The sequence below is a fragment of the Melozone crissalis genome, unplaced genomic scaffold (assembly GCF_028551555.1).
Source record: "Melozone crissalis strain CALT ecotype California unplaced genomic scaffold, PUWL_Pcris_2 ptg000042l_1, whole genome shotgun sequence".
NCBI lineage: Eukaryota > Metazoa > Chordata > Aves > Passeriformes > Passerellidae > Melozone > Melozone crissalis.
The window spans coordinates 44,544,464-44,560,145 of record NW_026535820.1 but is presented as its reverse complement, the minus strand read 5'-3'; the positions used below and the strand labels follow the sequence as shown (position 1 = coordinate 44,560,145).

Genomic DNA, 15,682 nt, shown 5'->3' with positions numbered 1-15,682 from the left:
GGTTTATCACCTCACCTCTTTTTAATCTTCAGAGAAAATCATGTTACTTTGCACATGCAAACAATGAATTACTGGTGAACCATTCACTGAAACACTCCATCTTTTGCTGGAAAGAGGTTATCAAGGAAGCAAAGCAGTGTCAGGGCACAACGAATTCACACCTCAGTCCCCAAAGAACTAACTTCTACGTGCAGAGAAGCACTAAATCCATTTGGCAAGCTACTACAGCAGCAAGCATGTAAGGGATTTACAACTTAAGTGGAGGTCTCTTAGGACTAGCATTGAACTTTGAGCACACAGCTATATCAGCATAGTTGCTTGAGTCAAGCCTTTCAGGGGAAATTGAGGATACTGCAACAGAAATCTCTTCTGCAGACAATTTAACTTATCTCTGAAGCTAAGCTGTCTTGATAAACAAGAAACTGCCACCACAGCTATATGCAAACCAGAAGTTCTGCCAACTTACTTTTTCGCAGCTAGGGGGTATGAATTTTATACCCCTGTTATGCTAGGAAGGGAAAGAGGAAAAACAATCTGCTTTTCCAGGAGTTTTCATGTGTTGAACCTAATACAGCCAAGCACATGTGAGCTCTGTAAAGTAAATTTCCTCTATTCATATCAAGTTTGAGACTCAGAAGTTATGAGACCAAGCCTTTTATTTCATCATACATATCTTAGTTCTTGGAGCACAAGTAGTCTTTTGAGGAAAAACTAATTAATAGATCACTTCTGGTACTCTTGTATTGTTTGACAGCTGGGCAGAAGGGTGGTGGAGTATGTAGCTCTAAAATACTTCTCTAATTCTCACTAAGGGCCAGTTTAAAAAATCCCTAAGGTTAAGCATTGAACATTAACAGAAGCTCCATGTGCACCAGTGAACACGCCCTGATAGCTGGTACAGCCTTCACTGTGCCTGACAGGAGGCAGTGACCCTTACCTGTCACTTGCAAGAGAACACATGCATTCAAGAAGGGTGTTTTTTTCTTGGGCTGCCTACATTTTAATCTTTTTATGCAGGTCAAGCGTCACCAGTCTCTAAAGGGGTCATTCCTCACATTCCAAACCCTCTATCCTTGAACTTGCTCTCCACTGTTAATGAAACAGCTAATATATCACAGGCAGGTATCTTACAAATCAACTAGGGCAATCCATCGCAGCTCATCATACAATGAAAACTGCAAGGAGGAGCAATTAAAAGTGCATTAATCCCAGCAGATGCTGCACTATTTTCTCTCATTTTTATCTTTCCTTCTGTTTACACTTATATTCAGTAGTAAAGAAGGTAACACTGACCCTTGCTATAGTTGTCCAGCACACAATCACACAAAAAACTTAATCCCTTGACTTCTGATAAGCATAATTTATTATTTCTGTTATGAAAAATGACCACATTTGAGTCAAGGTATACCTGTCTGTTCAAATTTCATTCATCTCTCTCCTACAAATATAGCTCAAAGGCTTAAATGGAAACCCAAATGACCCAAGTAATTAGAAAAGCATCAACATTGACAAGGTACTGAACTGTGTCTATCAAAAGCTGCAAGCTGACTGCTGACTTTTCTATCAGAAGACAATTCTTTAATCTCATTTTTATATAGCATTTCTGTAAAACCAGCTGAAAGGACCTGTTGCAGTGACATCATTTTATTATAATAGTCTGTTTAAGGACATTAAGCCAATGCCACCACTAACATAATGAAAGTTTGCATCTTAATACACTCCCATTTCTAATGTCTAGATAATTATCAAGTTAAATATCCATGTAGTAGAAATCAGGGAAAAAATATCTTAGTATCAAATGTACCACCTCTCTCTGTTTCTGAAGTTTCCAGCGCCCAAATGGTTCTTTCATTCATTCCAAGTTAAAGTTGTATCAGACATGAGACCTTTCCTTGGATATAATTTAGCAAGGCAAAATGAAAGAAAAGTATCTACATACAGCACATCAGCCATACCCATCCAAGAATCTCTGCTCCCTGAACACACCAGGGATGCCCAGAGCAGACACTCTACAAGATCAGCAGGTGACTCAACCGCACACACACAGCAACTCCTTCAGAACTGAACTCCCCTGAGGGCAAAACATGCTTTTGCCATTAAGATTATTAACTTGGGGATATTTATTCCTATTTCCCTTACATATACCTCTTCTCTGGCAGTTACACATGGTTAATGACTTAATTAAAATAATTGGTATAGGCCTAAAGCTAAAATGTTTTTTAGCATAGGAGGAATCTCCTATGGAATACTAAGTAAACATCTCCCACCACAATTTCAGATTCAGAAGGCAGTTAATTAACTTCTCAACTTTCAGGCCACTTCAACTTATGCTTTCTAGAAGCAATTATCATGAGTTAAATCTTGACACTCAAGGACTGATGAGAGTTGAGTGGTGAGGACAGTAGAAGAAGTGACAGCTTCTAGATGTAGAAAAGGCATTATATAGATACTTAAAAGCCTTATATACTTAAGCATTTCAGTCCACTTCATTTTTATTCATGTAGCTCATTTGTTTGTTTTATCTTGCACTGATGTAGGCACAGCCGTGGAAAATTTAAGGCCAATGGGCTAAACCGAGGAGAACAAAGTTTTGTTTGAGTATTGAAATTGGCAGAAATAAATATTCTGGCTTGTCAACCTTTTCAATCACTTTTTGCACTTTTGTCCAAAGCAAAAGCAAAGTGCACAACTCCCCATTCCAGGAGATAAACTTTTGTTGATGCCCTCCCCATTTACTAACCTGTTCAGCTTTTTGATGGAAGATGGAGGACATGTCCAATAACGTGCTACGTTCTTCCAAGGCTGCAGCAAATGCCTTCCATTCCTGCTCTAGCTGACTGGCAATCTGTTTGATTTGCTGTGAAGCGTAATGCCCAGACTCGATCAGGCGGCTTGCTACTGACATGATGCGGCTTATGTTTACATACACATTCTGTGGAGAGGGAGGGGAAAATCAGTGCAAGTCAGCAGACTAATTAAATACAGAAGCATATTCCTAAGAAGTTCTACTTTATTACAGTACTGATCAGTAATCTGGTTTTATTCGGCAAGCTTATGCATGCCAAACTTTGGCATCTAGGTGTATAATGTAGCAGCCTATCCATAATTGACAAGTGAGAATTATGACTTTAAATAATCAGTCTAAAACTCATGTTAACAATCAGCTTAAGCCAATTTATATTACATGAAGACACATTATTACAATAAAGAGGAAGAAATAACCATATTTTACAACAATCTGAATAAAAATGCTTACAAACATTCAAGTCAACAAGATAGTCAGACATACACAATATAGGAAAATTGAAGTATCATTGCTAAGTTCTTGTTACGCAAGTGTGCAACATCTGTGAACCTTTACATCAACTTCGAAAGTAACTTTTAAAGAAACAAAATAAAGAATTCTGAGCTACAAGAAGTTTAACAGTTTTACATTTTATTTGCTTGCTGCTATACTGCCTTAGAACTAGCATTCAAAATTAGACAAAGACCAAGGTCAGAAGTATTCTCCAGCATACTGGCATAAGTCATTGATGGCTCTTAGGCAATCTAATTTTCAATCAAGAGTTTCTGATTCCCGTGAAGTAAAACAAGATTGAAAGTTTTTGCCACCAAAAACTTTCTGAGTAACTCTTTCAGAGCTACATGCGTGTAACACGGAGTTGATGCTTTCTTCAAATTGGGCAGACTCCCATGCATCTAGAATGAAGTTGCTAGAATCACAGGATTGTTGAGGTTGGAGATTACCTAGTCCAACCACCAGACACTGAGCAAGTCAGGCGGAACCATGACCTGCTGGCATCCAGCCATTGCCCAGAGCTTGACACTGACTGGCTGGAGCAAGTGTTACAGCTCCTCCAGGCTTCACTGTCCAGACCCATCTGAGTGGCAATTAGGACAGGTCCCTACTGATTGTAAACTGTATGCATGTATGCAAGCAGGAGCACACCTCACACAGCCTACAGCTCAGGCTGGTCTGCTCAGTAAACTAGCACAACAGTTGATTGTCTTTCCTTTCTGCACAATACTACCTCTTACTTTTTTATATTACCCCACACATCTATGTTCTACTTTTTAGGCACAGCCAAACAACTGTACAGACTACAATGTGCTATTTCCAATACATTTTAAAAGACTGGAGAGCATTTAGGCCTATTAAAAGTGTATGTAGCATAAATGCAAGACTGCTAAACGAATACAGAAAGCCCTTAGATGGTCTTTACAGTTGTGAGAAGAAACAAGTGCCAAAAGAGAAAAGAATAAAGGCTGTAGCAGACTACCATTTGAACTCTTTCTGTAACATAATAAAGCAATTTTGGAAATTCTGAAACAGCAGTTAAAAATGAACACAGCACTATAAACATGAAGAAAAACAAATTGAATCTGAGCTGTGGTTAACATGCATTCATTTTCCCATGGCAATCAGGCTTCACACGTCTGGACGAATACACAACGAATATGAATATGAATTAAAATGCTGACAGTTGAATGCTTTCCAAGCTATGTACACCACATTCCTTGCCTCAAAACAAACAAACAAAAAAACCCAAAAAACAACTTACAATAATCTAAACCTTTTACCTCACTACATGATATATCTACCAAAGTTTTAAGTGTCAGTATTTTAGAATGAAATGACCCAAATGAAATAGATTTAGTTAAGGAGGAAAAGAATCTCTAATAGCAACTCACTACAATCAGACTGTCTTTAATTGACCCATGAAGGTCAAAAAGTTTTGTTCCATTTCCTACAAGGACAGGCAACTCCAGTATCATTATTATAAGACAACTGCATATTTTGCACACTGCTTGAGAGATAAGAAACACTGTTATAAGTGAGCTGTTGCTCATTTACCAGAGACTGGTATCTTATTTATTGTATGCATTTACAACCTGGTTTTAGTTAAGGAAGCAACAGCTAGGATGCAATAACTGATATAGTCTTCTTTAGTGGCCTCATTTACACCACCTGCAGCTTCTACATGTGTATCAACTGTCTCAAAGGTGAAAGGGTAATGCGATATTGCATTTCTTTAATTGTGATACACACAATTATTGTAACAAGACTTAAAAGGTAACAATTACAGTCACTGCATAATAAAGTGTTTAGTTACGAAACAAGTGTACTTAGCATGATTGTCTTCTCTAAAATGCTTTTTAGCCAGAAGCGGAAAGGACACCTTACGATATCTGGAAAGTTCCTCATTGCAGATTTCCCCTCTTAAGAGAGTATACAAATAAAAAAAAGGCATTGTTCAGCAAAGCAATACAGATTAGTTGCCTAACTGTGTTGTGTTATTCTTTGGCACATGCCTGAAAGGAAAACACAGGAAAAATAAAGGTGACAGCCTATCAGCTAACTGAACTTATGCCACGCTCACACAAAATAAAGCTTGCAGGTGACCTCAAGGTTCCATTTTATTTCCTGATTTTCCCAGATCCCTTTAGAAAATGTTTGTTAAGCTCCAAGATTTCCAACAGCAGTTTTCTGACACAGAGGCTATAATGCATTCAGTTTTAAATGCCATTAAACTCACTGACATGGTCCATAAGCATCATAACTGGCACCTCTATATAGACTGTAGTGAGCTTGAACTATTTTACTGTGATACCATCAATTTAACAATGGCATTTTCAAATCATCTGTTACCTCACACACAAATAAATGACCACCAAAACATGGTGTAGCATTAATGTATGAATTAACACCTGTTTTAATGATTTACATGTTCTCCAACATTTCTCCTAGTATCATTTTTGAAGCAAGAGGAAAACTGGCAGTTTGGGAATACAAACTTCAGCAATGAGGGATGCGGGACAACTAAGGTAAAACCTGATCTATTCCCTTGAAAAAATATAAACTTGGCAACATCCAAGCTGCAATTAGGGAAAGTGTTTAATGTGTTCTTCAACTACAAGGATCCTTTAAATATTCACAGGTAACCATTTAAACACTGCTATCAGCACTGGAACACATACAATATAATTTCACTCCAATTTTCTTCAAATATCCAATTTCTTTCCTACTTTTTCACAGTGGACTTGAGGAATCTTACTGCAAGACTATATAGTCCAACACCAGCATTACTTTCCTTCCTTCTCTACTTTTCACTCACCTTTACTAAATCATAGTAAATGCCCATAACTTCAAACTCTCCCTACAGCCACATCACTTTCATGTATATGTTTCCCATTACAACACTAAGTATGGGGCTCTAAACTGGACCTAGCTCGAGTAGGACCAACTGAATCAGAGCATTTTCTTTACAAATCTGAAGTTCAGCCACCGTAATAGGTACCAAGAGTGAAATAAGATGCTCCTCTTTTCAGTAACACCACTGTCTGCTCCCTTAGTTTGTGATTCATTAACATGAACGTACTTGTTGCTGTATTAACACCTCAGTAACTGACTGCTTTTTAAAATCTGTTTACTTGCTTCTTCCCTCTTAAGGAGAACAGTTAGGCTGTTCTCTTTAGTCTTGCTGACTTTGGAGTGCTCCTCAGAAGCTGAAAATAGCCTGAACTCATTTTACCTTTTCAGTCTATTCTCAGGCTGGTGGCATCCAGACATTGTGTCTAAGCATTAACTGTTCAGGCACCATAAAGATTCTCTTAGAGATGTACACCTGTGGTCTTGCTCTCATTTGCCCAAATCCTGAGAACCAAGGGCAGTCTAGAATTCACATGGTGCTCTAGTCTATCTCAAGACACAAATCTGTATGGTTAAATAAAACCACATATTTAAAGTAAAAAGAATCTCAGGGGTGAAATATGTCAGCTGTACAAAGGAGGAGGAAAAAATTACACTACCTCTAAGCTTAGGTGAGTTTACCTCACCTGACTTTCTTCATGTTTTCATTTGTACTAGTCCCTGTGACTGGATTTGAGCAAGACATCTTTTTAACTCTGCAAACCTAGCGATATTCAATTGTTGTGCTCATACTTTTATTTTAACATCCCAAAGCTCTCACCAGTGCTCATCTCTGACACTCTCTTTTTGGATAGCATTCAGGATTTGATTACTACCTTGATAAAATGTTTTAGTGTATGCAAACAGCCTGTTCTGAGACCATTAATCAACTTCGCAATACGCCTACAATTGAGATAGGAGTTTTTGGATTATAGTTAATAAATGTAACTTCTACTCATATCCTATCAATGCTGAGACAAGAAGCAGTCATAGCACATCCTTTAATAGTAGCATGTGTCAGCTTTCTCCAAACAAAGTTTCATTTAGCCTGCATCACTCTTCAAGCATTTTAACCCTCCTCAGTGCAAGGAGAGACACAGTTAAACTGTAATGAAAGCAAGGCCATCTGATCTAGCAAAAAGAGCAGAAAATGTTCGAGCAGACAACATTCTCCTCCTTACCCATATTTCACATGACTTCTTGTCTTTCTTGTTTCTTAGCAGATGTAGAGAAAATGGCAGGAAAAAGAGTGGACAGACACATAATCAGTCTTTTCCACTCTTCCATGGAAGACAGACTAATCACATAACCATGGGTACTTTCGTCTTGCCATTTAAAAACTCAATACATAATTTTTGTACTTCCAACTCCTATGATGCCATATATGAAAGTTTCTCCCTTAAAAGGTACTAAAAACTTGTTTTGAGAAGTGAAGCATTGGTTTAGTCACCCAAATAGGAACGTCAAGCTGAAACTGAGTATTGCTTAACTCAAATAAATCTCGGGACTTGACAACAGCAATTTACTGTTGCTGAAAGCAGACCTTTAAAATTGTACTGAAAATCCATCCTCATTTTCAGAGAGCAGAATCACTGAAATTTTGGTTTTTGCTACAGTTACAGAACATGGGATCTACTTTCCCTATAAAGAGACAGCCTTGACTTTTATCAGTGCACAGCTTCTCAAATTCAGTAACAGGAAGTCACATATCTATCCTTCCTACATGGGAATTATCCTTCAGTCATTAGCTCCTTCAGCCACATCAACCTGTGTGTTAATCCATGGCAACCATATATATATATGTCCCTCTTTAATGCACAGCACTACACCTATCCAGATTTTCTCTGGGACAGATTTATGGCAGTGAGAACCAGTCTGTGTATTAGCTTAAGACTTGCATGAACTTATTCCTGCTACCTTGAAAAGTGCAACCACATGAAATACATAAGATTCCTAGGTATACCATTTGCTAATGAAACTGGTGAAAGTAAAGTTAAATCTCTTCCCCAGATGTATTCTTTACCTTTTTGTTTTATAGCATTTGGTTTACAGTTCCAACTATTTTGTGTTTTTACTGAAAACCAACATTCTAAAAATGGCACAAAACCATTACAATAATTTTTAAAAAAAAATTCAGAAAATCCTCTTTGTCCTTGATGTAACTAACTCTTGTTCATGACAGGAAATAAGTAGCTTTCACAATGGTTTACATCCAGGTGGCTTGCTTCAGACTGGAAGACCAGATCAAAATTTTGGCACCTCACCCAAAGGTTGTCACTCTTTCTCAGCCAAGTTTGGCATAAGTAGCTGCAGAAGTTGCCCTCCACCTCTTGGAAACAAACTACTGCTTGGGGAGGAAGGGGACATGAGAGACCCAACTATTGACAGAGGGTAGCACCTGCTGTGGAGGGGAGCATGTGCCCTGCAACAACAACGTGTTGGGAAAAGCAGCTGCAACATCAATTATAGAGCTAAACTATGAGCAAGTACAAGCAGTTGCATTTAGTTGCTTGGGGAGCATTTATCCTTCAAACAGTTCTTCCCTACCTCAAGTGAGCCTAAGAACATTGACTAGAAAGCAAGATCCTATAAGGTCCAATTAGGGACACAATGGAAAGCCTTAAAAATCTCCTGCAATAAATAAATAAACTTATACAAAGTTGTCTTTTTCCCTCCCTCGATTCCATCCCAGTGATGTTAGAGTACTCACACAAGACACCTTAAATCCACTTTGATTACTGAGTTACACTGACAGGAAGAGTGAACAAACAGCAACTTGTTGAGCACAGAGCATAAGTGGTGAGTGGCCAGGGAGAAGCTGAACATGGTTGCAGGAGTTAAGACTGCCCCACATTTTTACAGCTGAAAGCTAATGAAAAATAAGGCCTGCCAGAATTCAATCAGTTCACGTCATTTTTTATGTCACATTCAGTTTAATCTTTGCCCTTAATCTATATGAAAGGCTTTTGCCATTTAACCAAATAAAACCCAGATAATCTGATTGCTGCTTAAATCAAAACCAGGGACCAATCACACTGAATTTACATTTTCCTATTCCATGGCAGACAACCCCTGCTGGGGGGGCTATGCTACAGAAAAAAATGCAGCTTTTTTTTACCCCTTCAAATGTTCGGATAGCTTGATTCACCCCAAATTTAAGCTGCTCCTTGTAAGTTTTAAGAAAACATTCTGCAGGCTGAGAAAAAATCCCCTGTAATTAATGCATTTGACAACTAAAGGCAAAGGGGAGATTAACAGGAAAAGACTAATAGCAAACACAGAGCAGGAAGGATTATGCTGCATCGCTCAAGTGCTTCCTACCGTTGATAGCATCTGAACAGTCTAAAAGAAGGAAAAATAATAAAATCACCCAGTTTGAAGAAAAGACTACAGCAGTGACTAATATGAGCACAGGCTTACAGAAGAATTTAACCTTTAGAATGCAACCCCAGGAATTGTGTGGAAGGCCACTCAAAATTAGTAAGTTACAAAAGTCATCTCATGTCAATGATACCTACTGTCATCCTCTGTTTCCTTCTGCTCTACTTCATATGCAGAGCAGTGAGGAACAACAACAAGGTGCTCCATAAGGCAGCAATTCCCCATGCTGTGAACCAAACCTAATGGTCAAAACCATATACGATGTTACATAACTTAATTGCCAAGTTCACCAGCATTTGCTTTACTCTTTTCAGAAGGTTCATATTGATTTTAATTCTTTTAAACTTCTGGAAACAGACCTGAGTTGCAAAAGAAGAAATAGTGTCTGCTCTAATAGTGTCTCCTACTCTTACCTCCAGCTACACAATACACAAGAGCTACCTTACTAGTCCTTCCAATACTTCTTGAAGACACATAACCTAGGTAAGTTTATCTTGCCACTTTCCTGTTCTACAGAAAAATTCTCTTGCAAGAGTTCATTATTTTAACCATACTTTAATTCAATTCCCATCCTTGGACTGCCAAGAATGTTAATTTGTAACAAGACTGGTAGTGTTCTTCCTTCATTGATCTAACAAACAGGAACTGGACTTAGGCCCAGACTCCCAAGGTTATTTAAACACCTACAATGAGTTAAGGATCTAAAATGTACTTCAGAATTTTGTTCCCATGTTCAAACAGCATTCATGAAACTGAAAGGAAATAACTTTCACTCATTGCCCGTTAAAATCCATTTTTTTTATAATCTACTGATCTTATTTGAGCAAAAACAATTGTCTTGGCTCCATTCTGCTGTGCCGAAAATGAGAAATATCTTCTTGAAACCATGGAGAATTATTACATCAGGCTTAGTTACTTCTGAGAACTTTTTGCCTGAGTTGAAATCTCTTCAGAAGATCCTGAGAGCTACTTCTTTCAGAATGGAGAGCTAAAATCCGTATTACACGTGATTCTCTGAAATTCTGTACAAGACCCGAGGTAGTACTCAAAGACACATCCCAGGTTCTAGAAGCTTGAACACTTATATTTGAGAGGTGCTGAGGTCATGTTGAACACTGCCATTTGTCAAAAGAAATGTTTGTTGCTTAATCACAGTTCCTCTGCACCTGACCACCTTTTATTTTCCTCCATTGTGTTGTATAACCTCACTGCTCCAAACCAAATTTCCACTACTTGTAAAGAAGGGATAATCTGTGTTTGTGCACTTACAAATTCTACCTTAACAGAGAACAAACAGCCAGCACATCTGTGCACAGAGGCCTGTTCTTACCATGCAGTTCATGGCAAAGTGATTGTGCTGTGTCTGAAGTTCCATTGCGTGGGGGTGACTGGTTCCAATCTCTGTGTAGCTGTTCAGGAACAGACCTTTGTTGTGTGTGATCCAGTCAAACATCTACACAAAAACATTAAGGAAAGAAGAAAGTTCAATAATTTGTTATGGCAGAAATCATGGACAAGTAATGTAAGATACTTATGAACACAGAATAGAGTCTAAGGCCATGAAAATTAACCCTGATGCTCTTTCCATTGTAAGTTACTGTCTACTTTAACTCAATCATTGCTGAAACCTGTCTTTTTGGATCAAACAGCTGAGGCTCTTACTGTTATCATTACTACAGGTGTTTATCTCAACAAGCTACTGTAATGCCATAATCACAAACTTCATTGTTACAAAGAAGTCATAGTAAACAAACAGACTTGGAGCACAGCCCTGAGTTGCCAAGCTTATACATTCTCTAGTGTCAGCACTTATTGACATCAGCAGCTTAGCAGTTTAGAATGAAAATGGCAACTCATGGAAATTAAATATAAATTCTTTCATGCTGATCAAGTACTTCAGCAGCTAGTTTAATATTTTTAGTTCATAAGTTTACAGAAGATTTGAAAACAAATATTCTATTTCTAGATTAATTATTAAAAGTATATGTGAGCACAGAGTTACCTTCCTCCAGAGAAATTTAAGAAAAATCTTTAAATATGCTTGTTTTTAAAAAGAAAAAAATGAATATTTTAATATTAAAAAAAATTTAGGAGGGACCTTATATGACAATGGCCATCAATGAAAGCACACAGGTATGTTAACAGTGGCACTGAAAGACAAAATTTTCAAAGACCAAGCAACGCAGCAAAGAGCTGTTTAACACCCCACCTGCTCACAATGGTCTTGAAATCTTTGCTATATCTCAGCAAAAGAGACACACCACCTGCTCTCTGGATAAGCTGAAATAGATCGTCCAGGAAAAAACAGTAGCAATAAGCAGGAAGTATCCATTTAAAGATCTTTCCTATGCTGGCTAACAGAACAATATTATCAAGTCCAGTATTTGTCCCAAGTCCATGACAAACCAAATTATAAGCAGACCACAATATGGTAAGAACTGTAAACCAAACTTTTGAAGTTTAGTAACTGAGACAGTTGATCACATACTCCTAAAATTTGAAGCTTCTTACCTAGAACTCAGTGAAAATGAGTTAGAACATTATTCAAAACAGACACTGGTACTACTTGTGACCATCCTCCTCTAGGTCACTTGAATTTGCTGCCTTCAGATGCATAAAGGGGCAATTTCAACCAGATTCCCTCACACCTTGTCACTTTTTTTGCCTTCTCTTCTTCTGAACCAGTCCAAAATTCTTGCACTGAATTGAACAAGTCCTCCATAAGGAAAATATTTATTTCTCCCCATGCAATATCCTTTTTCTTTCCAACAAAGATCCCATCCTTTCCCACATTTCAGCAAAATACAGGCACACACTGATAAAAACATCATGAGCTGTGAAATCTAATCTGACACAAGCAGTAAAAATACAGTCTGCAAGTAGATTAAGGCAAGGGTCTAAATCCAAAAGTGAGTTGTGATACTACACAAACCTTCTTTTTAATCTTTTTTACTGGCTAATGAGAGAAAAACTGTCCCAGGTACAATAGCTGCTGTCAATCTCACTTTGAGGTGCCTAATATTTCCCTTTTGAAAGAAAGATGCGTTCATTTTCTATAGACTTATTCCTGGAATCAGAAACATAGAAAAACACTGATATGAGCTTATGCAACCACATGGCAGGACAGAGGTCAATCCTACAGGCTCAAGTATTTCACAAGAAGTTGGTTAAAGCCCAAGTTATGTAATCAATTTGATAAAATAGGAGAAAATTAACAAAATGTATTTTGATGGTGCTCACATGGTACTGAAAAATATGCTATAATGCAGAAAAATTAATGCTGCAATGAAGTGGCTGCAAGGTTGACAAAATGCATTTGGGTCTGAAAGAGCAACACCAGAGCAATAGCTTGCATTATTTTCTAAATAATTTTAGAAATAGGTAATAATTTCTTCTTTTTTCCAACTCTCTACATGTCCCTACCATTTTCAGTTATACCATCCTGAAAACATTTGCTTTAAATGGTACTTTTAAAAAATTATTTATTTTTAAACACAGTGGAAAACATTACAGTAGTGTAAAGAAAGTCCCTGAGTTGAAATGATGACGGTAAGGGAAAGTATGGGTGAAGAATACAAATAAAGAAGCAAGAAGTTAAGTTTCTATATGTTTGTTCTGCTTTTACTCTTCCCCATGCATCTGCTAGTGACAGTTGCTGGAGAGCAGAACACTGGTTTAAAATGGACTGTTGGTCTCATGCAGTTCAGGCAATCTTATGTAAAATACTTCAAGAAATCTGAGTACTTTAAGCTCTGAGAAAAAACATACCTACCACTTGACTGCATAGTCTAGTTACTACTACTCCCAGAGAAAAAATCCCCACCCTTCCTTAAAGCTATTTGTTCCATGGTAACAAGTCAATAATAAGAGATTGCAAAACCATTCTACATGAAAATAGATCTAATTTGAGCTCATCTAAAAGTGATCTGCCTGCCATACTTCCTCTTCAAATTCCATGACAATCAAGGGCTTTCTCATCTGAAGGGACTGGTTGGCCTGAAACATTCTGAAATCACTCAGTTCCCTGTTAATGACATATGCACTGTCAGAAGAGATACATCAGTTTTTAGCCTGGGACTTCAAACCCTGCATCAATGAAGCAGTTCCCCATGTCAGCCTCTTCAGGCTTTGTTGACTGCCTGTCACTCACTTCCCAAAGATCACTCAAAAGAAGATCAATGTAGTCTGTAATCATCTGTATTTATAAAGTATTCTTCTTGGCTTGATGCATACAAAATCATCAGTCTGGAAAAAATGTTTAACAAAATAAGCACTTCGAAGTCATTAGCAGCTACAATTTTCTTTGGTAAGAGCTTCCTTACAGCTTAGAAGTACTATCTCATGCCCCTTACTCCAGAAGACCCTGAGTGCCCCTCAATCAAGAAGTCCCTTACTTCTCATTAAAAGGCTAGTGATTAACTTGAAAGACAAAAATTACTATTTTCAGTTACCCTTGGTACTTCTTTCAAGTCTGCCAAGTGTTGGCCATTTACAGTCTCCTTGCCCAATCCTTACCTTTTCAGCATCCTGCTCAAACAGCCTGAGCTGAAAGCATTGGTCCAATTTCAATTTCCGCACATGCCACATCTGATGCAGATGCTGCCGTGTTGAGTGCAGCCTGTCCAGCATGGTGGACACTTTGGGTAAAAGGTTCTGTAAGTCTGCATTCCCTGACCCAGAGTTCTTTTTGGGAAAGCTATCACTGCTCTGTATCCTCTGGAGCAGCTTTTGTCCTTCCACATCAAGGTCCTCGATAGGAGCCTTAATGACCTTCTTTTTTAACTGTGAATGCTCCTCTATCATGTTGCGAGCACCTTCCAGGTCCTGAGGCATTTCCTTTTTTGACAATATATCTTGCAGTTCCTCCAGTCTGGACAGCATATGGGTTGCATTGCTAATGTAGTCCTCAAAGGCAACTCTGATTTCTATCCACTCCTCATGGTTGTACTCCAAACAGCCATCAAATTCCGGGGTTAGCTGAGAAGGATCAACTACTTTGGTAAGGCCTTCCAGAGACACCATATTTGTCTAAAAAAATAAAAATGGAAAGAAAAAAAATGAATTACAAATTTCCTTTCAAGTTTTTGCTTTTCTTTTTGTAAGAGTTGATAATTTTGCTCATGAAGTCCACACAACAACTTTTCTCACACATTTCAAGTATCAATTCAGATTAGCAGAAGACAGGAAGTCTTGCAGATATTTTCCCACATTTCTTTCTTACCTCACTACATTTAAGAACAAAACAGCAACCACTCTTTCAATTACTGTTTTAAGTTTTGACTTTGTGTATTGCAAAGCTGCAGAAGGGTAAGAGCAAGGTTCATTCAGCTGATTTCCTCTGGATTCTGGAGATAGCAATATTACCATAATGCTAACTAAGATAACAAAGAGACAAAACCAAAGTTTTTATCATTAGGGGGGAAAACCTAATTCAATTTTTCTTGAGCTTACAAAAAGAATATAAACTTACACACACAACATACACAATTACCTAGCCTAAGTACATGAAGAAAACCACACTTCTTCTAGCACTGGTCTAAAATTCCTCTCCTTCCAGCCAGAATATAATTTATCTGAGAGTTTTCAAGGTCTGATCATTAGTGAGAACATTTAAAACCACAAAATAAATATAAATTTGTATACCATAGGGGAAATTACCTCAAACTCAAACTTCGAGCTGCCAAAGTTAGTCCTCTGTTTCTGCCAGAAATTGTCTGGCTTGATTATCAGTGCAACATGAATACAACATGGAAAGGATTCCTGTAAAATCTTCAGCAGAGGCTTTATGGAGTCCCACTTTGACCCACGCATATCTACAATGACGGTGAATCCTCGTTTACACACTTCCTCACTGCAGAAAACAGAAGGAAAGGTTATCAAGCAAGTGTTCCAATTTCCAACACAACACTCAACTGCATCACACTGTCTAATGAATGTGGTCTCCTCAGGGCCTCACTGCTGACTAGCTGACCATTTACAGCAGATCTCACAAACCTCTCAAGATGTTTCTTTCACTCCCATGCCAAACTCCTTGTGGGGAGAGCTTCATATCTGTTGCTGATTTGATATTCTGCCATTATCTTCACTTTCATTTTCACTGTTTATATTCAT

General features: G+C 38.0%; 1 protein-coding gene across 2 annotated transcripts in view; it reads right to left on the bottom strand.

Annotated features, from left to right (window-relative positions):
- Positions 1 to 15,682, bottom strand: part of TRIO (trio Rho guanine nucleotide exchange factor) — a 244,065-nt gene that overhangs the window by 150,662 nt on the left and 77,721 nt on the right. For both annotated transcript variants that reach the window (XM_054285315.1, XM_054285316.1), the window contains exons 4-7: positions 15,230 to 15,422; positions 14,087 to 14,599; positions 10,902 to 11,024; positions 2,741 to 2,932 (exon numbers count right to left, since the gene is read on the bottom strand). In XM_054285315.1, coding sequence (XP_054141290.1) covers positions 2,741 to 2,932; positions 10,902 to 11,024; positions 14,087 to 14,599; positions 15,230 to 15,422 — 1,021 coding nt within the window. The remainder of the gene's footprint in view (positions 1 to 2,740; positions 2,933 to 10,901; positions 11,025 to 14,086; positions 14,600 to 15,229; positions 15,423 to 15,682) is intronic.